This window comes from Zalophus californianus, chromosome 12 (genome assembly GCF_009762305.2).
Source record: "Zalophus californianus isolate mZalCal1 chromosome 12, mZalCal1.pri.v2, whole genome shotgun sequence".
NCBI classification, from domain to species: Eukaryota; Metazoa; Chordata; class Mammalia; order Carnivora; family Otariidae; genus Zalophus; species Zalophus californianus.
Window position 1 is genome coordinate 16,810,702 of NC_045606.1, and position 27,620 is coordinate 16,838,321.

Here is a 27,620-nt window from a genome sequence, read left to right on the forward strand (position 1 = left end):
ACTTCTTTGTATCTGTACCGCTGAGGTTTTCTGTTACCTAACTCTGGGAGGTACAGTATCTGTAGTGTTTGTGGGTATGTTTATTTTGTAGTATGTTTGCCTGTTTTGTCTAATGGAGTTCAGTTTCTTTGGGTGCCTGATTATCTTTTGCTGTGTGCTGGACATTTTTTTTTTTTTGAGAAGTTATTTTTTTTAGAATATCTGAGTCCTTCAGAGAAGATTGGTTTTGTTTCTGCATGGCATCAGAAATCACTATAAGTCCAAGACAACATTAAATTTAATCAATTTTAACTGTCTACTCCACTTGGCCTCCAAGGCTGTCAAGATGTAGGTTGTAGTTTTCCAAGATTAGCAAGTGTTCTTAGATTACAAGTGGATTTGCTTCTTTTCTCTCTGGATTCTCCTGTGCTTCACTTTTAGCTTGGCATTTCTATATGTTCTATCACTTCTTTGATGCTTTTTGGACATTTTTACATGTCATACAACATTTTTAGTTGTTTTCAGTGGTAAGCTAACAACCTAGTCTGGCATACTGAAAATAGAAAACTCACATCTCATCTTTTTTCATAAAACAAACATCAGATTATTTTATTTTCCTGATAAAATTATTCATTAGTTTCTTAACAAGAAATAGAATGAAGGGTCAAGTCCTCAGTATGGCATGTGAGGCCCTTCATGATATGGCCTCTGCTTGCCTTTATCAACTTTGCCTTTTACTAGAAATTCTCACATTCATTTCTTTGCACATTTTTTCCCTCTAACTCAATGTTCTTGTCATTCAACAGATTCTAATTGATGTGTCAATTCTTTTGTGAGGGCCTCTCCTGCCCTTCCTTTTGGCAAAGCAGAATATTTCTTTTTCATTTTTTGGTTCCTTTAAAATCCTGTAGATACTTCCACTATAGTACTTTCTGCATAGCTTTTATCTTCTTTATACTCTCTCATAAGACTGAGCTCCTTAAGGGCTGTGATCATATATTGTTAATTGAATCTCTAGCCCTAGCATAGCATTATATACCAGACAGTTAAATGTTTAAGAAATGAGTAAAATGATCTTTTCCTTAGTCTGTGCCCTAGTTTTAATATTTTTCCTAAATATGTAGCATATGTTTCTGAACAAAACATACATGATATACTAATTTCTTTTTGATGTACTTGCACATCTCTCCTATAACAACTTGAGAAATACAGCATGTGGGAAGAGTTTGGATATCTTAGTCTTTTTTAGATAGAGAAGAGATACTTTCAGGTTATTTCAGGGATAGCTACTTAAGAGCATGTGGAGCAGTGAGGAGACATGGGAATCTGTCCTAACAGCCAAAGAGGAATCCTGAGACAGTGTGACACGTGTGCACAGTAAGACATTGCTTGACCTGTAATAGCATACCAACATTCATGCTTTTCTGTGACTCAGGCTCTGTATGTTTGTATCTCTATCTGCTGCTTTTTCTCTCTGCCATGTGGGATAACTCTCATTCTCCTTTTCACTTGCTCATTGTTTCTTTTCACTTGCTGCTTTTGTTTCAAGGTTTCTGCTTATTGCCAGTTTCCTGCCAGTAACAATTTTGGGCAGTTCTTATGCAAGACAATGTCATAGGCCACTGGTGACAGACTTGGTATAGTTTCTTTTGACCTAGCATTGTTTCCTGATCTAATCAGTTGTGGCCAAGGTCTCAAGGTCCTATATGACCTGAGGTTTGGTGAACCATGTATAAGGACCTGCCCAAGCTACTTTCCTGAGGAGTCTGGGCACTGCAAGTGCCCAGAACATTGTAAGAGTTCTCTCCTGCGAGTTAATGTTTTACTTTTATGTTAAGATATACATTAAAACAATACCTTTGTTCAGTACACTCCTTTGACAGTAAGTTTTAAGAACCTATTTATTTTTGCCTCTTATCTAGCTGTTAGCAATAAGGGAAATTTCATGTTTATGCAGGATTTTATAATGAATGAAAATTTCAAGCATTCTGAATCATTTGACTTTTATAATAATTATGTTTAGAAGTTGCTTATCTCATCATTTTATGGATAAGTAAACCGAGGTTCTGAAAGTTACTTGCTGGAATTCATAAAGCCAGTGTGCAGCACATTATGACTGCAAAATGAGATTTCTTTCTCTAAATTTAATATTCTTTGCTTTTGATTCTGTGGAATACATAAAAAAGGTAGACAGTATAGTTCCTGTTTTCCAGAAGCTTGCTGGAGGTAAAAAAATAAAATAAAATCAGGAACAAGTCCAGCTTCGTAAGTACTGATAAAATACACTGGTCTAGGACTTCTGAGGCCTGACTGCTATTCTTCATCACTCGAGCAGCATGGTAGTGAAGGAACTTGAGTATTTTTAACCACCCCCCCAGCTTTATTGAGTTAATAATTGACATATAACATTGTATAAGTTTAAAGTGTGTAACATGATTTGATACGTGTGTATATTGTGAGGTGATTACCACGATAAGGTTAGTTAACTCATCCTTCACCATACCTAATTACCAGTTTTTGTGGTGGAGGTGGTGGTGGTGGTATGTTTTTTTATAATGAAAGTTTGGAGTGAGTCTGTGAATTCCCTTCCAGCTCTAAAATGCTATGATTCTGTGAAGCTGTGATCTTTTCTTTTATAAATGTTTTTATTTTTTATGTTACACAAGCATGAGAAGTCAGAATTGTTTATGTTTAAACACTTTATTTTTATTATTGTTATTAAATATGTGCCCTAATTTTCTACCCCCTTATTTTAAAAGATATTATACTAGAGGAACAACTAAATTGAATAACTTTGGCCAAATTATTATAAAGGAAGAAAGAGGAAGGGAAAATAAAGAGAAAGAAATATGCCTGTGGACATTTTGGTATCTTTATTTCTAGTATTTAATTTTTCCTGGGTTGACTCCTATGCAGGCTTACTTTAGGAAGGAAATTCATCTTAGAAATGTGCTGCCTTTAAAACTATTTTGAAGTCTAGGGGCTCTTCGGAAGCTTATTATGTTTTAACCATTTTTATTCTGCTCACTTTAGTCATTTTTGTTTTGAACATTGGGAAAACTTTAATGTTCCTGTTTAATCTTTTTATTCTTTGAGCTCCTAATTCATTTAAATTCATGTGGTATAAGAAAGCAAGAAAGAAAGAGCTATGAAGTTGTTTTTGCCTTGAACATAAAATCACTATGATTGTTCTCTCAATTAGAAGAAAGTACTTTTACATTTAATTCTTTTTGCTTTTTATCCCCATTTCACTCTCTTTCCAGAAGCCTTTTCTTTCTCCAAGCAGAGACTTCTGACTTCATCTGTATACATGAATACATGAGTTGAATTTAATTATCACCCCAAGAATCCTCTATCTTAGCTCATTTTAGTAACATTGTTTGCTTGTGAATGGCCTCAGAGTTTTTCAGAAAGAAATTTTGAAGAGCTTATTATCTCTTACATTGAGTATTTAAATTTTTTTAACTTTAAAATTATATAAGAAAATGAGTTTTTTAACTTTCAGTGTAACAGCTTTGTTGAGATATAATCCACATACCTATTATATAACATTTTTATCTTTTCAAATTATTTTTTAAACTTTTTATCATTTTACTTTTTAATTTTTTAAGTCATACACATATATTAACTTTTTACTGGAAAGTTTTTAATTTAACTTTTTAACTTTGGAATTATATAAGTAAGGAAGTTTGAGAAAATGTTTGAATAAAGACGGAAGAAATCATCCTTAAAACATTTTCTCTTTTCTCTGTGTTTATGTTTTATAAATACGTGGTTTTCATCATATAATTAAGTAGGGTCCTTTTTAGTTTTCAGTTAATGTGGTGTCAGATAATTTTATCTACTTTATTGTAGATAGAATTGGAGTGATGCCTTATTTTACTGGCTTTATAATTATCCATCAAACAAATGAATGTGCCAGGAAGGAAGGAAGAGAAAGGTAACAGCAGCATAAAATGCCAGTGTCCCCAAACACTGTAAAAACAGAGAGAGCAACTACCATAGCAAAACCAAAGAACCTGTGCTGTGGAAGTGATTTTGTGCTAGTTCTGGACCTTGCCTCCAAGGGGCATAGCCGCTTTTGTTCTGCTCTGGGAAAGCCACTATCTGTGTAAGCAGTCCAACTACCTTGAGACCACCATGCTGTGAGGAAGCCCCAGCTAACCATGTGGAGGTGATGGGTGCAGAAGTACTGAGGCACCAGACATGGAGTGAAGCCCTCTGGTACTGTCCAGACCAGCCTCTTTGTCAGCCAGATGCAGCAGAGTTAGTAATCCCAGGTGATAGCACATGGAGCATATGAACCCTGCCAAAATTACCCGCAGAATTGTGAGACCTAACAAATCATTTTCAACCACTAAGTTTTGGGTTGATTTTTTTTCTGCAACAGTAGGTAATTGGTAGACCTGCCAAACTGATTTTCAAGTATAGACACAGCCATCCACAAAGAAGAATGCAGGGAAGATTGTTCCCATGAATCTTTCCTTGGGAATCTGGTAGTGTACTTGAGAATGACTAGAGAAACACTAAAGACTGGTGATGAGCATTAGAGCTGAGATTAAGTGAAGGATATAAAGGGGAGTATCTCAAGTAATGGCTGTATGTTTTGACAAAGCTCAACTGTAAAAAAAAAAATGTAGGGAGAGCATGTGCAAAACATGTTTTTATAAACTAACTTCAACTGTCATATTTGTGTTTGTAGTGTGGGTTTTGTATTGAGATAATGTTTTCTGTGTGTTGTGCAGCAAAGCAAATGGATAATTTGAAATTATTCTAATTCTGTTATTTCTCATGTCTCTGAGAGCTGGAAGTCTCTGTGGAAGAAATAATGTACAGATGTAAGTTAGAAGAATAAGTAAACACCCTGTGCTCCTGATTTTTAATTGGAAATATCAGTATGAACTCATGAGGTATTTTAATTTTATCTTGACATATACATCACATATGTATATATTTTTGTACATATGTATATGTATAATACTAATCTGAAGATGTTTTATGCATATTATGGAATAGAGCAATGAATATTTATGTGAAAATTTGATTCTGACATTTCTTAGCTATGTCTGCTGAAAAGTCACAGAAATGAGCAAACCTAGTTCCCAGAATGTGTTCTTGAAATGCTGCTGACTTCTAAAAGAAACTGGGGCTTCTTTGATAAATCTTTGATTCCAGGGCATGAAATACATAAAATGATCCTGGAATATTTTTATACTGTATATCAAGGATGCTATCAGCCATTACTAACTAGAGTCAAGACAAAAGGATTGAGGAGCCAACTCAAAGAACCTCTGGGATGACTAACGATCTCAGTTTTAGCATTGGAAGTCCCGGGTCCTGGGAAACCTCTTTCTCAGGCATTTGGTATCATTGGTCACCCTCAGAGGCTCCCACTGGCCACAAAGGGACAAGGTAAGCATCTGCAAGGGTAAGAGCTAAGTGGCTTGGCATCCTTTATTATGTCTAAATCTCTGAGTTCATACTGACAGGCCAAACAAAACCAAACCCACTAATTGTTCATCTTTAGTAGGTATCAGGAAAGCAGTGTTTAATTTTGAAATCTGTTGAAGCAAGGGAAAGAATCAAGTATTTATTTTTACTTTTCTTTATGAACAGTACCACCAGGTAAGCATATAGTAGGTGAGATAAAGTTTCTTCTTACAGAAAATTTTATATGCTAGCAAGTAAAGATAAAATGATAGAATTGGAGTAATCTTTATATTTTAATGGATTTTGACATTGAGTGTCAGTGACTGCTAACAACACAAAGAGAGAAAATCACACATGTGCTGCACATGCACCACTACCTAAGGAAAATACCCAAAATCCTAAGCCTGAGTCTGACAAAGCTGCCTACATCCAACTGCCAATGTGTGGGAAACATGCAAGAGAGGAACATGTTCAGCTGCACAGTGGGACTGCATTCTGTGAAACCCAGCCTGTGGGAAATGTATAGCACAGACGGTCGAATATACTTAGCAGATTGTAAAGAAAAAGTAAGAGATGGTGAGGGAACCTATGTGGATTAAAAAAAAGGGCATGTTTAAACTATAGCAGTTAGGTTTCAGTAATAAAACCGTAAATAAAAGTAAGGAAGTGAGTACCACAAAAACCAGAGTAGTAGTGTTTCTTGGTTGGGATGGGAGAGCTAGAGGGGAGTGGATGGAGGATGTCATGACCGGATAGGGTACGCACATGGAGGGCTTCTGTAGTCACTGACACGGTTCTGTCTTCTGATCTGCATGGTGGTTCCAAGTTCAGTTAGCTGTAATTTCTCTGTGTGGTTTTCTGGGTTTGTAATATCTGTATCTATTTCAAAGACTATTGTAGGGCAGTTTTAGGTTCACAGTGAAAGGAAGAGGAAGATGGAGGTGTCTCCCGTATCCCCTGTCCCCACACATGCATGGCCTCCCCCTTAATCACCGTCTCCCCGGAAACTCCCAGAGTGGTACATGTGTTACAATTGATGAACTTACATTGACACATCATCTCCCAAAGTCCATAGTTTACATCAGGGTTCACTCTTGGTGTACATTCAGTGGTTTGGGACAAACGTATGGTGACATATGTCAGTCATTATAGTGTTATACAAAGTATTTTTAGTGCCCTAAAAGTCCTCTGTACTCTGCCTATTCATTCCTCCAAACGTTGGCAGCCACTGATCTTTTTCCTTTCTCTATAGTTTTGCCTTTTCCAGAGTGTTAGGTAGTTGGAATCATACAATATACAGCCTTTCAGATTAACTTCTTTCACCTAGTAACATGAATTTAAGGCTCCTCTATGCCTTTTCCTGGCTTGATATCTCATTTCTTTTTAGTGCTGAATAATGTTTGTATTAAATTTGGTTATAAAAGTCCAAAATAAAAAATAAGGAAGGGAAATTGACCGGAGTAGAGGACACTATATTAGGAAATGGTGGTAAGTGATGCCTTATATATTATCTAAGACTTCTTGACTGAGGATTTTATTAAATGCTATTGTGAGAAGATTGAACATAATCTCTCAGTAGAGAGCCACTGAAGTTTATTAAAAAGGGGGGCTGGAGTGCTGAAAACTGTGTTTCTAAGAAGATAAACCTAGCAGGATGGATTTCAGAAAGAGATTGGAAAGCTAGCGGTACACCACATGGTAAGGTGAGGGTGATAAAGATTTGGATTATGTGATGCTTGTAGGAACAAAGATAATGTAACGGTTGTGATATGCAACAGAAGAATAGTCAATAAGACTTGATGACAGATGAAGTATGGTTAAAGATAAAAGCATTAGAAATAAGCTCAAAGATTTCATGTTTGAGGGCATATCCTTTATTGGACAGGTACTGGGGAATTCTAGGACAATTCTAGGTGATTAGACTAAAGTAAGATCTGGTATTTCTCCTCATGATGTATTTAGAATCCCAGAGGGAATGATCACTAGGGATTCAACATTCCAACTGGTTCATTTAAAAACACTATTCTGACAAGCAAGAAACTGATAACAGTGGTGGTTTTTGATAAGTGCATATTTGTGACATAGAGATATGAGGGTGACTTTTTTTTCTTTTGAATCTTGAATTATGTGCTTATATTACTTATTCAGAAAATAAATAAAATTTAATAAAAAGATAAAGATGCCCAGATCTTCCAATTTTCAGGGACAGATTCTTAGTTGGCATTCTTTTATCATCGTAAGTGCTTTAGACTATAGTTACTCAGAAAAGCATTCAGGTGGGGTGCCTGGGTGGCTCAGTTGTTAATCATCTGCTTTCGGCTCAGGTCATTATCCCATAGTCCTGGGATCGGGCTCCCTGCTCAGCGGGAAGCCTGCTTCTCCCTCTCCCACTCCCCCTGCTTGTGTTCCCTGTCTCGCTGTGTCTCTCTCTGTCAAATAAATAAAATCTTAAAAAAAAAAAAAAAAAGCATTGAGGTAAGCATATTTAGTAATTGGTCGCCTTTGACTTACATGTTTGTAAACATTGTATTTTTGAACAAATTTTATGTTTGTGTGTCTCTGTTGTGTGGGTGCATGTGTGGTTCTGGGTCCGGGTGTGTGTGTGTGTTTCATTCAGAAAAAAATGTTTATAGCTGAAGTCTCAACTCTTTTCCTAGTGCTTTTAATTCTTACTGCCTCCAGTTAATGATTTTCCTCCTTAGATGGGAGATGTTCTTCTCAACCAGCTTCAGGGCCATAAAGATGGTGGTAATGCAGCAGCATAGACTATCTCTCTTCATTATCACTACTGATACTAAAAGTCACTACATTATCTATTATTCCATCAGTCTCCCCTCTTCCGTCTCTCCCTCAGGCCACTGCTCTGGATCCAGCTTCTACAATAAAGTGTCCTGAAATACATGTGTCTTAATTTTGTGTCTTAGTCTTTTGGCTAGGTAAAGGTGAAATATTACATCTGGTGATGAAAAGAGAATAGGAGGTGACATGTATATATGATAGTTTTTTTTTGTTTTAATAACTTTCATAATTTGTTATTAGTGATAAAAGAACCATTAGGAAAATTCAAGGAGGGGATACTTATTCCTTAAGGTCTAGTGAAATCAGGAGAAGTTTTAAGTCTGCTCCCCTGTAGACCTAGAAAAGAGAAACCAGGATTGGAAACAGAGGCAGTAGCTAAGCAGCACTAGCACAGTAGCTGTCAACCTTGGTTGCACACTGGCACCACTGAGGATATTAAAAAAAAAAAAAAATACTGATGCTTGGTTCCCGCCTCTTGAGATTCTGATTTAATTGGTCAGGGCTATGGTGTGGGCTTGGAACTTCTGGAACCTATGCTTTTGAATTTAATATGAAGACTGAGAACCACTGGCCTAGAGAAGAAAACTGGTCTAGGACTGAGGAAAGGAGTTCCCGGGCTTCACAGCACTTCAATCCCCAAATCTCTTCTTTTGGGATAAACTGGAGTTTATTGTAAAATGATGCTTTCCAGGCTTTGTGATTTTTTTAGGTTTCTGATGGGTAGAAAACACAAAAAAGACATGAATGAGTCATTAGCATCTGGAAAGAATGGACAGATTCACATCATAATAGTAATGAAACTTCATGGATTGATTACACTTATTTTATTGTGATATTTACACAGGTTGCCTGTGATTTGCTTCGGAGAATAATTCGCATCTTATATCTCACTAAGAGACTCCAAGGACAACTGCAAGGGGGGAGTAGAGAGATAACAAAAGCTGCTCAGAGTCTTAATGAACTTGGTAAGTCCTCTTTTGATTAAAAAATTAGTAGAGTTTTACAGATTTTTCAGTCACTTGATTTGTTGGCTTTTGTTATCACCAGTAACAAATATTATTGAACAAATGTATTTAATAATTGGCCGTATACAACATTGTCACACTTTTCAAAATGGGTGAATAAAATTAGTTGATTTCTTAGAAATGCTGTTTATTTTTAAAATTCTCATACAGTAGAATTGGCCGTTTTTTTGGGTGTACACGCCTATGAATTTTAACACATGCATAGATTCATGTAATCGCCAGGACAGTCATGATATAGAATAAGTTTCATCACCCCCAAAATTTCCTCCTGTTCTCCCTTTACAGTCTCACCTCCTCCCCTAACTTTGGCAACCATTGATTGGTTCAGTTTAGTTTTATATTTTGGGGAATGTCACATAAATGGGATTATAAAGTATGTAACCTTTTGAGGCTGCTTTTTGTATTCAGCATAATACCTTTGAGATTCATCCAAGTTTTTATTTATACCATTGTTTGTTACTTGGTGTTTGGTGGAATATCAATGTGTGGCTTTACCACAGTTTATTGATTTAAGGATTGAAGGAAGTTTATGTTGTTCCTAGTTTTTGGTGGTTATGAATAGAGCCACTGTAAACATTTGTGTACGGGTTTTCATGTGAACTTAATTTTCATTTCTGTAGAAGAAATTTTTTTTAGGTGACAAATCCTATGTTGACATTATGCCTAGAATATTTATTGAATTCATTTCTTAATATGCTCATTCATCTTTCAAGTGTTTAAAACAGACTGTTGACATTCAAGGGTTTAACATTCATGGTTTTGACTATTAACAAGCTGCAAGGTCCATGATATAGTTCATATTTCAGGCAAAATTTTGAATAGCTACTGAGTGTACATAGAACTAACACCTGCATTTTAATGAGGCTTGTGGTTTTCTTCTTTGGGTACTCAGTAATTCTTCTGAAGTGGATGTGTTTAGTGATTTTGTACCTTTGTAGGTTCAGAGGTCTTTGATGATATCCAATTCAAGTATCAAGAGTCTACTTACTCTTGGTGATATGCTTTGAAAATAATATCAGAAAGATATGCATTACATGTTATTTTTGAATTTTTCTATCTTTGATATTTGAATTACATAGTCAGGTTGTAATGCTTGTTCCATATTTCTTACTAAAGCAGTATAGCCTCCTTCATAAATGATACTTCAATATCAATTTTTAATGCTCAAATACATTACTTAGGCACATCATTGGGAATATATCTTGTGATTTAGTATGCTTGGAATATAGTATATAAAAATTAATATTTATTTACTTAAATTAAAAAAAATTAAGTTTTTAAGTTCTAGTTAGTTAACATAAAGTGTTATATTAGTTTCAGGTGTATAATATAGTGATTCAGTACTTCCATACATCACTGGGTGCTCATCACAGCTAAACTCACTCCTTAATCCCCATCACCTATTTAACCCATCCCTCTCACCTCTCCTCTAGTAATCATCAGTTTGTTCTCTATAGTTAAGAGTCTGTTAAAAAGTTAATTTTTAATCAGTGAGTAACACTTGTTTTTTTTCACAGTATGTGCTAAATGTAGGAGTGTAAAAATTCTAGTATCAGCTTTTATTTTTTGCTTTATCACATTTAATTTCTTTGCTCCAAAAATAATCTGTAGGATAATAGAATCATTAAAAACAGGCACAAATTATTCCGAGGTTTATTATGTGTATTTGTCATCATTGACACTGTCCCATAATAAAAAATTGCTAGATTTTGATTATGACTGTCATTTTTTTCTAGAAAAAACAGATGCTGTAATGCAAATGGTGATATCTTCTTTTTAAAAAAACAAACACAAGTATCAATCATAATGTTCTGAGTTGGTTCAGTGTAGAGTATAAACCCATTATCCTTCCAATGAGGCATTGACTTTATCCAAAGTTTTTAAAATATTAAATGATGAATAGTTGAGAAAATATAGTTCATGGTGGAATTATCTCAAAATAGATTATATTAACTTAAATTTTTAAACCTTTGCAGATTATATACCATTCAAAATTTGCAAAGACATCATCTCTTCATCATTCATCGCTGTGGTTCAGTCTTAGCCAAAGCTGGCATTGATAATAAGGAAAAGCCAAGAGGAAGATAAAGTTTCTTCTTTTGGAATTAATATGTTAATAAAAGTAATAACATGGGAATCAGTATTACAATTATATATACAAAATGATACTTTATGATTGGAACATCTCTGAAATTAATCAGTGTCTATATCAGTATGGTTCTGATTCTCATTAGAAAGAATAAAATGATGAAGAGTAGTAGTGTTTACCCAGTCCCTTGAAATTAACTTAAAATAATCTCTTAAACTTGAAAGGTCTTGATGGTTGGATTGCAGAGACCAGACGAAATACATTGTCATCTAGAAATTAAGTATATTTATATATATATTTTGGAGGGAATGTAGAGTGACTGCTAAAGGCTACCAGTTTCTCTTTGGGATGATGAAAATGTTCTGGAATTAAATAGTGGTGATTGTTGCACAACCTCATCAATATATGGAAAAGCTGCTGAATTGTGCACTTAAACTATTAAATTTTATGGTATTTGAATTATATACCAATATAAAAAGTATATTCTGGTACCTGGTGACAATTATTTTTATTGGTACCTTTTCTTAAATTGAGGTCTAAATGACATTTCAATAAACTGCACATATTGAAAGTGTATAGTTTGGTAAGTTTTGACATGAAACATCACCAGTATCAAGGTAATGAACATAACTGTCACTCCCAAAACTTTCCTCCTGCCACTTGGCAAGCCTTCCTCAGGCATTTGCTGATCTTCTTTCTGTCACTGTAGATTTAGTTGGCACTTTAGAAATCATACAGTTTGTATGTGTTTTTGTGGCTTCTTCCAGTCAGTTAATTTTGAGATTTATCCATGTTGTTGTGTGTATCAATAGCTCCTTCCTTTTTTTTTCTGAGTAGGATTCCATCTATTAGATATCCCACAGTTGGTTTATCCATTAGCCTGTTGATGGATATTTGGGTTGTTTCTAGTTTTTGGCTATAACAAATCAAGCTGCTATGAATATTCATATACAAGTCTTTGTATGGACATATATGCTTTCATTTCTCTTTGGTAAATACGTAGGAATGGAATGGCTAGATCATATGGTAGATGTATGTTTAACTTTTTAAGAAATTGCCAAGGTGTTTTTCAAAGTAGTTGTAAAATTTTACATTCCTACCAGTAGTATAAGAAAATTCTATTTCTTCTACATGCTAACACTTGTAATAATCAGTCTTGTTAATTTTAGCCATTCTAATAGATGTATAGTGGTACTCTGTTCTGAGTTTACAAAAAGTTTGAACTAATAAAGGAGTTTAGCAAGATTTCAGGATACAAGATTAATATGCAAAAATTAGTTTTATTTCCATATACTCTACTGTTAACAAGCATTTGGAAATTGAAATTCAAAAATACCAATCATAATAGCATGAAAAATATGAAATACTTAGGTTGAATTTGACAAAAGATTCATAAGACATATAGACTGAGAACTAGAAAACATTGTGAATGGTGAAAGAAGACATAAATTAATAAATAAACCTTGTCTGTGAAATGGAAGACTTAATGTTGTTAAGATGTCCGTTCTCCCTAAGTTGATCTATATGAATTCAATATGGTTATAATCTGAATCCCAACAGACTTTTATTTAGAAATTAACCAACTGATTTGAAAATTCATATGGAAATGCAAAATATCTAGATAGACAAAGCTTTTTAAAGAGAACAAAATTGGAAGATTAACCCTACCTGATTTGAAGACTTACTGCAAAAACTTACAGTAAACAAGACAAAAAAACAGACAAACATATCAATGGAACAGAATAGTGAGTCCAGAAATAGACCCACACTTATATGAACAACTGATTTTTGACAAATTTAGCAGGGAAAAGGTAGTCTTTTCAACAGATGGTACTGGCACAATTGGATAGCCATATGCAAAACAGTGAATTTGTAGTCATACCTCACTTCATATTTAAAAAAAAAAAAAAGCTAACTGAAAATGGATGATAGCCCTAAATATAAAACCTACATTATAGGAAATCTAGAAGGAAATACAAGAGAACATTTCTGTGACTTTTTAAGATTTTATTTATTTATTTGACAGACACACAGCGAGAGAGGGAACACAAGCAGGGGGAGTGGGAGAGAGAAGCAGGCTTCCTGCTGAGCAGGGAGCCCGATGTGGGGCTCAATCCCAGGACCCTGGGATCATGACCTGAGCTGAAGGCAGACGCTTAACGACTGAGCCACCCAGGCATCCCTGTGACTTTGAATTAGAAAATAATTTCATAGATATATCATTCAAAGCACAGTTCACACACAGAAAAACTGATAAATTAGATTTTATCAAAATTTAAAACTTCTGTTTGAATGGTACTATTAGAAGAATGAAAAGGCAAGCCATTAACAGGAAGAAAATACACGCAAAGTGTATATTTGCTAAAGGACTAGTGTCCAGAATATATAGAACACTCTACAACCTTGGTAAGAACACGAACAACGCAATTAAAAAATAGGCAAAAGATTTGTACAGATACTTCACCAAAGAAGATACATGGATGGCAGCTGTGCCTGTAAGGTGCTCAACATCGTTAGGCATTAGGGAAATAAAAATTAAAATTGTACTAGTGTCTTATTGAGAATAAGCAGAATTAGCGCAGGCATACTTGGAATTTTTCAGGCAGACTATTCTGCAATGATTTTTAAAACTACTTAGTGTAGGTTTCAGGATTAAATTGTATCATTGATTTAATGCTTTTCTTTAAGAGTCCCAAGACTAGACGAAAATTTAGTTGGGCCTTACTAAAAATTGATAACATTTTTTTTGAGCATCGGCAAGATAATGTACTTAAAAATGTATTTTTAGTACCCACTACCTTTTAAAATTGTTAGCCCAACAAATCAGGGTCTCTACATGATTCATAAGCTTGATATCTTTTCAGAATTTTTTGAGCAGCTTGGTAAGCTGTCATTGTGAGCCAGAGGAAGGGACCTTCTTACAAATTAAATTAGTGTCTGAAATTACTTAAGATTAGAACTGTTGAAAAGGTTTTTGTAATATCAGTGTATCTAGATCAGGTTGAATACCAGGTTTCCTCATTCCATGGAATGCATTTGTACTTTTTCTGCGTTGAATCAAAGCTATAGTGGTGAAACCAGAAAGTGCTACATTTCCACAATCAACGTTATTTGTTTTCTCCTTTGGAACATTATGAGGTATTCTACCCATGATATAGACACCTTGACCTATCCGTCATATACTCATTGGTAAGGGATCTAGTATACTCTTTGCTTTAGTGTTATCAAATGTTAAAATTCTGCTGGATACTATTGGATTAGAATATTTAAATGTATTTTTTCAAATTATGTTAATCACCATACGTTACATCATTAGTATTTACATGTAGAGAGAACATGGAAGACATAAATCTATACTATTTTGATTTTAGGTAGATAATCTTTTCTTGTATACTAGTTGCCTTGGAGTTGTTGAGAAATTCAGTTTGAACCTAGTTCCTCTCTACTTGTGATTTCATTTAGATTCCTTACATTTTATTTCTCCTTATTTGTATTAGACCCTTACTTTTGAAAGTTTTTTTTAAACGATGAATCTTTAATTATCTTAAAATTTACTGGATGTTTTTGCGAGTCATGACTACCAAGAGCCAGTATTTACCTTGTGAAGTTACCATAATTAGGGTTTATTTCTCACTTTTTCTGGCTTAGAAACTTTATTTTGCCAACAGTGAGAATTAATAATGTGTATGGATATTTTATTGCCTGACTTGTTGTAAAGAAGGCATTCATTTGACTTACAAAAATACATAATAAGAAAAAATACATAATAAGAATGAGCAACAAATCAGAGACCAGCAATACGAGTGAAAAAGGGATGACCCATAGAGGGATCACAGCCCAGCTTTTTGTGAATCTTGAGTCGAGGCAGAGATGATTCATGATTCACCCCCTCCTCCCATTGATAGGCATTCTTTTCACAGCTTTTGGGGAGAAATAGGGATAGGGAATTCACGTATAGGTAGGGGTGACTGGAGCTCTCACAAACCAATGACGACAACTCCTTCTGAAATTTTCTTGATTCTGCAAATCCATGTTAATGCTTCATCTTTCCCTTCGTATTAACCAAGTTCACAAGATACTGGTTTATAATCCAAAACATTGTTCATTAATTTGCAGTTAGATATGTGCTGTTCGTTGGGCTGAACACATTTAATTTTCTCTCTGGAGGGATTAAATGGAAAAACAAATTTGTAATCAGAGATTTGTTGGTAGAATTTGAGTTAGATCAAGGGAAGCTGGTTGTATGATTCAGATACTTGGCGCAAACTGTGATAAGCCTGATGCTTACATTTTCACATTAATAATGTGCCTACTTTTACCTGGAGTTCTGAACAAGTCTTGGGTCATGGGGAACCTCTCTTGGTCACTGCCAATCTCTTGACTCTTTAAGTATTTCTTTTATTGCTTCATGTTGTTGACCGTCTCTACTTAGTTTATATGTTATTTTATCCAAGTGTAGGACACAGTAAAATTGATTAGGTTTCTGCTTCCAATTAAAATTATATCTCAGTGCTGAGTACAGTTATATTCCAGATATGAATTGGGAGTTTGAGTGTTCCTTAAATTTTAGTCATACATTTGGTCTCTTGAATTTTAGAATGATTTTCTGCTAATCCCACTTGCTGGAAGAAACTTGTTAGCATTTAAATACTTAAGATTTATATGTTAATGTGATAAACTTTGTATCTTTTTATAGTATTGATGCTTTCTAAACAGAAATATAATGTCTTCTCATTCATTTTAGTCTATATTTTCAAAGATTTTTAGTTTTAAAATAATATATGTATATCATATATATTGTGTTTTATGATAACTTTAGGTAGTTTAAAAATTTTTAGTTCCTAATTAATTTTTACTTATCCTACAAGTAGGGATTTGAGGAGAAAAAATTTTCCATAAAAAAATAAGCAGACCATACTTTCTTGTGGACTCTCTAGTCTTTTTTTTCTCTCTAGTCTTTTTATGAAAATCATGATTTATGATTCATTTAGTTTATTTAGCAAATAGGTAGCTTTCAGTACACATAAGCCCTGTAGCTTGGTAGGAACCTGGTATAATATGAGTAAATGTAGTTTTTGTGTTTGAGAAGTTTAAGGTATGTCCTTATCTGAAATGAAGCTTAAAACTGATAATGACGATGGTGATGTTATTATTATTGTTGTTATTATTCTCATCATCCATGGGAGAAACCAGTCTCTTCTCTTTCCAGCTTTCTCATCTTGGTTCATCTGCATTTTCCATGAAAAGATAAGAAAAAAGCTCCATTCAATTTCTCACCATAAGACTTAGATAAATTCATTTGTTCATTCAGCCCATATTTATTGAATGCCTGCTATGTGGGCCATGTGCTATTCTTGATATTGCAGATATATCAGTGAAACATAGAAGGAGTTCCTCTCCCTTTTGTAAGAGCTTCTATTCTAGTGGGCTCTAGGTCACATGCCTGGTATATCTGTAAAAATCTGATGGCAGAGCCTGACCTCTTAACCACCAGTGCTGTACTCTTTTCCTTAAACTCTATAGCATCATTCAATTACTTTACAAAAGGCATTGCTGCCATTAGTAGATCTCAGGGTCCTTTAAAAGAAAAAAAAGGATAAAAAAAATGACATTTAAGATATAACGTGTTTATGTAATATATTTTATGTTGTGATTATTGGTTGACTGTTGTTAGTAATTTCTATATTAAAGCTTTATTGATTTAACAAGTATAACCGAGCATAAGTTAAAATTAAGCAGTTGGATATAATAGAAATTTTTTATTACTTATGTCCTGTTTTCTGAGTTTTATAATTTTGTTGCTAGGCTGCAATACATTAGTACCATGTATCATGAGAAAATATTCTGTAAACCAAATTTATCAGAGAAATATTTTGGGAAATATTTAATGTAGAAGGAAAGGATTATCTGTATGTTTGTTTCATCCACTACTGTTCTTCTTGTAACTGATATTTTCTCAATCTAGTAAAACAGTACTTACAGGCAAACATTTCTGATTTATGCACAGGTGAGAAAAGTATGATTTATATAATCTTTGCCACGTAGTAGGTGACTGATAATTTACTGAACTGATTAATGTTTTTTGAGATGTCTACAAGGTGATGTAGTTGGTGAAAATTTCAGAAAGTTTTATTTCAAGCTTACTAAAATTTTCTTTTGATAGGAAAATTTGTAAATACGCCATGTAACTATTTCCAATATTAAATTAGGCCCGAGGTGATTTCTTAAATGCATTTAATACATGCAGAGGTTTTTCTGTGACAACTTCAATGTGGAGAGTTCAATATGCATTTTTTAACCTATATTGTAATCACCTGTGATGATAAACATTTTCAGTAAGTATGTTTGCTTTAGATGGTCTCCAAATTACTTACATATGTGACTGGATTCAGCTACCACCAGGTGGGGGTAATGCCTGCTCAAATCCAAATGTTCAGAATAATGGACTTATGCTTAGGTATGGGTTTGCCAGTTATAGAGATAAGCATATTAAAATTATACACTACCCCTCTTTTTAATTAATGAAATTTAATGTTACAAAAGTTTATATTTAACGGATGATAACCACACAGCATTTATGATCCTATTTTACTGGTTTTATCTTTTGTCACATTGTATCAAAAAAGCAGGATAACATCCAGACAAAACAAGCGGTTTACTTTTTGTTTTGTTTTAAGATTTTATTTATTTATTTGAGAGAAGGAGAGATAGAGCAAGAGTGGGAAGAAACAGCAGAGGGAGAGGGAGAGGCAGGCTCCCCTTGAGCAGGGAGCCTGATGCGGGACTTGGATTCGAGAACCCGGGGATCACGACCTGAGCCAAAGGCAGGCACTTTTACCGACTGAGCCACCCAAGAGCCCACAGCTTACTTTTTGTAAACTTCAGAATATTTTCATACATTTCAAAGTTACAGTAGTATTTCTAGGTGTATGTTTTATTTCATATGGTCATTTAATGCTTATGGAAGCTCTGTATTGACCTTACTATTTGTCATCCCTTGCTGGAACATTTATGAGTATTTGAGAATGATTTATTTAGTGTAAGGCTCTTCAGACTAGTAATGTATCAAATTTTTTTATTTCTTGGTTCTAAGGGTTTGTTTTTTTTCCCTATTTGGATGCTTAGCCCAGTAGTTCTCAACCTCTTTTCCATTCCAGTATTTATATCATTAATAATGTTAAGTTTTTAAAATTATGGATATGAAGAGTGCCTGAGAAGTACAGGCTTATTATGTTATTGACCTTTTTTTTCTTTTTACTGGATTATTTTATTGACTTTTCCTTAAACATGGTGTTAGCCTACTTCTTAGTGAATTGCATTTGGATCTCTAAGTCTGATTTTTTTGGGAACTTAGGTGGGATGTTCTACTTTTCAATGCCATTATACTTCATTACTTTATGTATAAAAAAGCCTAGAACTACATGAGACATTTTTATCAGTCTTTGGTGTGGTAAATTAAATTTAGCTATAGGCTAAAAGTGTTTGATGTAAATTGATGATTGTAGGTATATTTATGGAGTTTAGCATTTTATTTTATTTTATTTTTTCAAAGATTTTATTTATTTGAGAGAGAGAGAGTGAACAGGACTGGGGGAGAAGAGCAGAGGGAGAGGGAGAAGCAGATGCCCCGCTGAGCAGGGAGCCAGATGTAGGATGGGGCACTGGAAAGGCAGATGCTTAACAGACTGAGCCACCCAGGCGCCCCCAGAGTTTAATATTTTAATACCATGTAAACAACAGGAATGATATTCTGAGAGATGTGTTCAGTAAAACAGGATGCAGTTTTATTCATTTGTTTTCATTTCTATGTTATAGACTTGAAATCTGTTGCAGTGAATCAAATATACTTTTCTACCATATCTAAATGGAAGATAATGCTGATAATATAATTTTATTATCACAACTAGGAATATGTTCAGTGGTCAGTGGTGGTGATTTATATTATTTACATTTTAACACTAAAATTACTACATCGATATATTAAAATAATTCCACTTTGGGGGAAAAAATCCTGATATTCTGTCTGGCAAACCATTCTCTAAAATCCAATTAGTTAATACCATATATAACTCAAAATGGCCAGGTTTGTTAGCTAGGGATATAGCTTATGGCTAATTTATTCTGGTGGGTACATTAAGAAGGCGTGATGCTCAGAATGAGATGGTACATGGAGATTAATAAAGATTTTTCTGTAGCATTTACAGGATTGGCAACATCTGCTTTGAAAAATCTCCATATCTAAATTATATGGTCTGCATCTCTGGAGATTCAGTTTTTTAACCTCTCAAGTTTATCAAGAGCTGCTGCTTGAGGAAAATGCTGAATTTGTAAGCAACTATTCCTGAACACCTCTTTCGTCTGTCTCTTTTAGGAAAGAGCGATTGGATGGGATCTTTATTTTTCAAAACAGGATGCCAACTCTTACATTTTAATTTGGTTTCCAAAACATATGGATCTATACTCTGTCGATGTAATATACGTTATTGTCTTCCCAAATCCTTTCTCCCCCTCTTCTTCCTTTCTGGCAGGGTCCAAGATTTGTTGAGTTTTCATCTTAGTAACCCTGGGCTCAGGGAAGGGGCTCTGCCCTTACTCCAGGGCTTAGATCATGATTGGCCTTTGTAGTTTCTTTCTTTCCTGTAATTTGTTTAGACATGTGATCTCATCTGAGCTAAGGAGATTAGAGGGAAGTGAGTTGGGAACTTCCAAACTTTTTGGAAAAGCTTTCTTTGCAAATAGATGCAGATGAAAAGGAGGAACTAGAGGTAGTGACTAGATATTATATCTCTATTTCTGTCTAACCTTTGAAGTTGAGACCTGCTACTCTCCTATTTGCAACAAAAACAGATACCGGATCTCATTACCATGTCAGTCCTCTCATTTTCTTGATTTCACACACTTTTTAAAAACTTCTCTGGATAGTAATACTAGTACTTTATATTGGTATGGTCTTTAGAACCTATATGTTCACACATATAATCTTATCAGATTATCTCCTTTCTTTCATTTCTCCTTATTGTTTCTTTCTTCATGTCTCTCCCCCACACCCCCCGCTTTTTCCATTTTTCCTCATCTTCCTTACAATCTTTCCTACCCACTTCTCCCTCTTCCTCCCCCCTCTCTTTTTCTTAAGTACATTTCTGTTGTGTTCTAAGCATAGTCCCTTACTTCCCAAGTGGAGCTGGACTAAGGATGGATTTGAAGAACTGGAAGAAGAATGTGAGCACCAGAGTTAGATTGAGATTGAGGTGGGTGGTCTTTTTTGGGAAATATCAAGAAACAGATTTAAATCTGTTTATAAAAAATCAACTTTTTTCAGATATGACTTATATGCAGTAAAATGTACCCATTTGAACTGTACACTATGATGGGATGTGATATGTGTATACCTCGGTATAATCACAATCACAGTCAAGATGCAGAACATTTTCATCACCCCAAAAAGTTGTTTGGTGCCTCTTTAAGTCTTCCCTCTTCCAATGCAAACTTTGGGTTATTAGAGATTTCATTTGCTCTTTCTTGAATACCATATACTTGGAATCATACAGTATATACTCCTTTGATGAGTAGTATTCCACTGCATGTATATACCACATTGTGTGTATCCATTGCTTTTGATGCATATTTGGGTGGTTTTCATCTTTTGACCGTTGTAAATAAAGCTCTTATGAACATTTATTTTCATTGCACTTGGATAAATACCTTGAGTGGAATTCCTGAGTTTTCTGTGTTATGATTAACTACTTAAGATTTGCTACACTATTTTGCAAACTGGTTGTACGTTGTACATTTTCACTACCAGTACATGAGAGTCCCATTTGCTTTACATCCTTCAATGTGTGGCATTGTAAATCATTTTAATTTTAGGCAGTCTAATAGATTTGTAGTGGTATCTCCTTGTGATTTTTTTTTTTAAGATTTTATTCATTTGAGAGAGCAAGAGAGAGAGAGCGCACATGAGATGGGGGAGGGTCAGAGGGAGAAGCAGACTCCCTGCTGAGCAAGGAGCCCGATGCGGGACTCGATCCCGGGACCTCAGGATCATGACCTGAGCCAAAGGCAGTCGCTAAACCAACTGAGCCACCCAGGCACCCTCTCCTTGTGATTTTAACTTACATTGACATGATTACATGATTTTGAGCCTATTTTGTGTTTATTTCCCATTTTGTTTACCTTATTTTTGTTTTTTATTTTTATTTTTTATTTTTTTAATTAACATATAATGTATTATTTGTCTCAGGGGCACAGGTCTGTGACTCATCAGTCTTAAACAATTCACAGTGCTCACCATAGTACATACCCTCCCCAGTGTCCATCACCCAGCCACCCCATCCCTCCCACCCCCACCCCCCCACTCCAGCAACCCTCATTTTGTTTCCTGAGGTTAAGAGTCTCTTACGGTTTGTCTCCCTCTCTAGTTTTGTCTTGTTTCATTTTTCCCTCCCTTCCCCTATGATCCTCTGTCTTGTTTCTCAAATTCCTCATATCAGTGAGATGATATGATACTTGTCTTTCTCTGATTGACTTATTTTGCTTAGCATAATACCCTCTAGTTCCATCCATGTCATTGCAAATCACAAGATTTCATTTTTTTGATGGCTGCATAATATTTCATTTGTGTGTGTGTGTGTGTGTGTGTGTATGTGTATACACACACACCACGTCTTCTTTACCCATTCATCTGTTGATGGACATCTAGGCTCTTTCCATAGTTTGACTATTGTGAACATTGCTGCTATAAACATAGGTGTGCACATGCCCCTTCAGATCACTACATTTGTATCTTTTGAGTAAATACCCAGTAGTGCAATTGCTCGGTCATAGGGTAGCTCTATTTTCAACTTTTTGAGGAACCTCCATACTGTTTCCCAAAGTGGCTGCTCCAGCTTGCATTCCCACCAACAGTGTAGGAGGGTTGCCCTTTCTCCGCATCCCTGCCAACGTGTCATTTCCTGACTTGTTAATTTCAGCCATTCTGACTGGTGTGAGGTGGTATCTCATTGAGGTTTTGATTTGGATTTTCCTGATGCCGAGTGATGTTGAGCACTTTTTCATGTGTCTATTGGTCATTTGGACGTCTTCTTTGCAGAAATGTCTGTTCATGTCTTCTGCCCATTTCTTGATTGGATTATATGTTCTTTGGGTTTTGAATTTGATAAGTTCTTTATAGATTTTGGATACTAGCTGATATGTCATTTACAAATATCTTCTCCCATTCTGTCGGTTGTCTTTTGGTTTTGTGGACTGTTTCTTTTGCTGTGCAAAAGCTTTTTATCTTGATGAAGTCCCAGTAGTTCATTTTTGCGCTTGCTTCCCTTGACTTTGGCGATATTTCTAGGAAGGAGTTGCTGCAGCTGAGGTCGAAGAGGTTGCTGCCTGTGTTCTCCTTTAGGATTTTGATGGATTCCTGTGTCACATTTAGGTCTTTCACCCATTTTGAGTCTATTTTTCTGTGTGGTGTAAGGAAATGGTCCAGTTTCATTCTTCTGCATGTGGCTGTCCAATTTTCCCAACACCATTTGTTGAAGAGACTTTTTTCCATTGGACATTCTTTCCTGCTTTGTCGAAGATGAGTTGACCATAGAGTTGAGGGTCCATTTCTGGGCTCTCTATTCTGTTCCATTGATCTATGTGTCTCTTTTTGTGCCAGTACGATACTGTCTTGATGATGACAGCTTTGTAATGGAGCTGGAAGTCCGGAATTGTGATGCCACCAGCTTTGCTTTTCTTTTTCGACATTCCTCTGGCTATTTGGGGTCTTTTCTGGTCCCATACAAGTTTTAGGATTATTTGTTCCATTTCTTTGAAAAAAGTGGATGGTATTTTGATAGGGATAGCATTAAATGTGTAGATTGCTCTAGGTAGCATTGACATCTTCACAATATTTGTTCTTCCAATCCATGAGCATGGAAAGTTTTTCCATTTCTTTGTGTCTTCCTCAATTTCTTTCATGAGTATTTTATAGTTTTCTGAGTACAGATCCTTTGCCTCTTTGGTTAAATTTATTCCTAGGTATCTTACGGTTTTGGGTGCAGTTGTAAATGGGATCAACTCCTTAATTTCTCTTTCTTCTGTCTTGGTGTATAGGAATGCCACTGATTTCTGTGCATTGATTTTATATCCTGCCAATTTACCGAATTCCTTTATGATTTTTAGAAGTTTTAGGGTGGAGACTTTTGGGTTTTCCACATAAAGTATCATATCATCTGCAAAGAGTGAGAGTTTGACTTCCTCTTTGCCGATTTGGATGCTTTTGATTTCTTTTTGTTGTCTGATTGCTGTGGCTAGGACTTCTACTACTATGTTGAATAGCAGTGGTGATAGTGGACATCCCTGCCGTGTTCCTGACCTTAGGGGAAAAGCTCTCAATTTTTCCCCATTGAGAATGATATTTGCTGTGGGTTTTTCATAGATGGCTTTTATGATATTGAGGTATGTACCCTCTAACCCTATACTCTGAAGAGTTTTGATCAAGAAAGGATGTTGTACTTTGTCAAATGCTTTTCCTGCATCTATTGAGAGGATCATATGGTTCTTCTTCTTTCTTTTATTAATGTATTGTATCACATTGATTGATTTGCAGATGTTGAACCAACCTTGCAGCCCAGGGATAAATCCCACCTGGTCATGGTGAATAATCCTTTTAATGTACTGTTGGATCCTATTGGCTAATATTTTGGTGAGAATTTTTGCATCCATGTTCATCAAGGATATTGGTCTGTAATTCTCCTTTTGGATGGGGTCTTTGGTTTTGGGATCAAGGTAATGGTGGCCTCATAAAACACGTTTGGAAGTTTTCCTTCCATTTCTATTTTTTGGAACAGTTTCAGAAGAATAGGTATTAATTCTTCTTTAAATGTTTGGTAGAATTCCTCTGGGAAGCCATCTGGCCCTGGGCTTTTGTATTTTGGGAGATTTTTGATTACTGATTCAATTTCCTTACTGGTTTTGGGTCTGTTCAGGTTTTCTGTTTCTTCCTGGTTCAGTTTTGGTAGTTGATACATCTCTAGGAATGCATCCATTTCCTCCAGATTATCTAATTTGCTGGCATATAGTTGGTCATAATACGTTCTTATAATTGTATTTCTTTGGTGTTGGTTGTGATCTCTCCTCTTTCATTCATGATTTTGTTGATTTGGGTCCTTTCTCTTTTCTTTTTGATAAGTCTGGCCAGGGGTTTATCAATCTTATTCATTCTTTCAAAGAACCAGCTCCTAGTTTCGTTGATCTGTTCTACTGTTCTTTTGGTTTGTATTTCATTGATTTCTGCTCTGATCTTTATTATTTCTCTTCTCCTGCTGGGTTTAGCCTTTTTTTGCTGTTCTTTCTCCAGCTCCTTTAGGTGTAGGATTAAGTTGTGTATTTGAAACCTTTCTTGTTTCTTGAGAAAGGCTTGTATTGCTGTATACTTTCCTCTTAGGACCGCCTTTGCTTGTATTGCTATATACTTTCCTCTTAGGACCACCAAAGATTTTAAACGGTTGTGTTTTCATTTTCATTTGTTTCCATGAGTTTTTTTAATTCTTCTTTAATTTCCTGGTTGACCAATTCATTCTTTAGTAGGATGCTCTTTAGCCTCCATCTATTTGAGTTCTTTCCGACTTTCCTCTTGTGATCGAGTTCTAGTTTCAAAGCATTGTGGTCCGAAAATATGCAGGGAATGATCCCAGTCTTTTGGTACTGGTTGAGACCTGATTTGTGACCCAGGATGTGATCAATTCTGGAGAATGTTCCATGGGCACTAGAGAAGAATGTGTATTCCGCTGCTTTGGGATGGAATGTTCTGAATATATCTGTGAAGTCCATCTGGTCCAGTGTGTCATTTAAAACCTTTATTTTCTTTTGATCTTTTGCTTAGATGACCTGTCCATTTCCATGAGGGCATTGTTAAAGTCCCCTACTATTATTGTACTATTGTCCATGTGTTTCTTTGATATTGTTATTAATTGGCTTATATAATTGGGTGCTCCCATGTTAGGGGCATAGATATTTACAATTGTTAGATCTTCTTGTTGGATAGACCCTTTAAGTTTGATGTAGTATCCTTCCTCGTCTCTTATAGTCTTTGATTTAAAATCTAATATTTCTGATATAAGGATTGCTACCCCAGCTTTCTTTTGATGTCCATTAGCATGGTAAATGGTTTTCCACCCCCTCACTTTAAATCTGGAGGTGTCTTTGGGTCTAAAACAAATCTCTTGCAGACAGCATATTGATGGGTCTTTTTTTTTTTTATCCAATCTGATACGCTGTGTCTTTTGATGGGGGCATTTAGCCCATTTACATTCAACATAAGTATTGAAAGATATGAATTCAGTGCCATTGTATTGCCTGTACAGTGACTGTTACTGTATATTGTCTCTGTTCCTTTCTGGTCTGTGTTACTTTTAGGTTCTTTCTTTGCTTAGAGGACCTCTTTCAATATTTCTTGTAGGGCTGGTTTGGTGTTTGCAAATTCTTTTAGTTTTTGTTTGTCCTGGAAGCTTTTTATCTCTCCTTCTATTTTCAATGACAGCCTAGCTGGATATAGTATTCTTGGCTGCATATTTTTCTCATTTAGTGCTCTGAATATATCATTGCCAGTTCTTTCTGGCCTGCCAGGTCTCTGTGGATAGGTCTGTTGCCAATCTAATGTTTCTACCATTGTAGGTTACATATCTCTTCTTCCGAGCTGCTTTCAGGATTTTCTTTGTCTCTGAGACTCGTAAGTTTTACTATTAGATGTCAGGATGTTGACCTATTTTTATTGATTTTGAGGAGGGTTCTCTGTGCCTCCTGGATTTTGATGCCTGTTTCCTTCCCCAAATTAGGGAAGTTCTCTGCTATAATTTGCTTCAGTATACCTTTTGCCCCTCTCTCTCTTTCTTCTTCTTCTGGGATCCCAATTTTTCTAATGTTTCATCTTATGGTATTGCTTCTCTCTCGAATTCTGCCCTCGTGATCCGGGAGTTGTTTATCTTTCTTTTTTTCACCTTCTTTATTTTCCATCATTTCGTCTTCTCTATCACTAATTCTCTCCTCTGCCTCATTTATCCTAGCAGTTAGAGCCTCCATTTTTTATTGCACCTCATTAATAGCCTTTTTGATTTTGACTTGGTTAGGTTTTAGTTCTTTTATTTCTCCAGAAAGGGATTCTCTAGTATCTTCTATGCTTTTTTCACGTCCAGCTAGTATTTTTATAATCATCATTCTGAACTCTAGTTCCGACATCTTACTAACGTCCGTATTGATTAGGTCCCTGGCAGTCGGTACTGTCTCTTGTTCTTTTTGTTAAGGTGATTTTTTTCCATCTTGTCATTTTGTCCAGAGGAGAATAGATGAATGAGAGAACAAAATGCTTAAAAAATGCTAAAAGTGTAATAATGACCTCTGAATAATATACACTAAACAAATCAGAAGAGACCTGAAACTGGGACTGGGGAAGAAAAAGAAAAAAGAAATATGATCAGGCTGGTGAATATAATGAATATAACAGAGCCACACACTAGATTTTGTGTGTATTTTGTTCTGTTAAAAGAAATTGTTTCCCCAAATTTTAAAGAAACACTTACATATATAGAAAAATAAGGGTAAATACAATGAAGGGATGGAATATGACTGTAAAGATGAAAATTTAAAAAGGTTTTAAAAAAGGAATCGATAAGTTGGTTGAAAAAAGAATGGAAAAAAATTAAAAAAGAGAATATGTCAGGGAAGAGACTAGGACAATGTCATACACTAGATTTAGGGTGTATTTTGGTCTGTTAGAAGAAGCTGTATCCCAAAATTTTAAAGGAAGAAAATCTTATATATATATACACACACACACACAAAACATAAGGTTAAGTACAGTGAAGAGATAGACTATGACTGTAAAAATGAAAAATTAGAAAAGATTTTTAGAAAAATTGATAGGTGTTGGTTGAAAAAGGAAAGAAGAAAAATTCAACTAAAAATAGAAAAATAAAAAAATAAAATTTTAAAAATTAACTTTGAAAGACTAAAGAATCAAGCGAAAAAAGCCATGAATTCTATGTGCTTTATTTCCCTAGTGGTGGAGTTCTGCTGTTCTCTTTGATCGGTAAACTTGGTCTTGGCTGGCTGTTCTTGCTGATCTTCTGGGGGAGGGGCCTGTGGTTCTCAAATGTCTTTGCCTGAGGTGGAACTGCCTGGCCCTTGCTGGGGGCGGGGGTAAGTAATCTCTTCGGGTTTGCTCTTGGGAGCTTTTGTTCCCTGCAAGCTTTCCATACAGCTTTGGAAGAGGAGAATGAAAATGGGGGCCTCCCAGTCTCCGCCAGGAGGAGATGAGAACTCGGGGC

At 35.3% G+C, this 27,620-nt stretch overlaps 1 protein-coding gene across 2 annotated transcripts in view; it reads left to right on the forward strand.

The window, feature by feature from the left end:
* Nucleotides 1-27,620, forward strand: part of COG5 (component of oligomeric golgi complex 5) — a 310,225-nt gene that overhangs the window by 35,143 nt on the left and 247,462 nt on the right. For both annotated transcript variants that reach the window (XM_027573001.2, XM_027573000.1), the window contains exon 6: nucleotides 9,053-9,173. In XM_027573001.2, coding sequence (XP_027428802.1) covers nucleotides 9,053-9,173 — 121 coding nt within the window. The remainder of the gene's footprint in view (nucleotides 1-9,052; nucleotides 9,174-27,620) is intronic.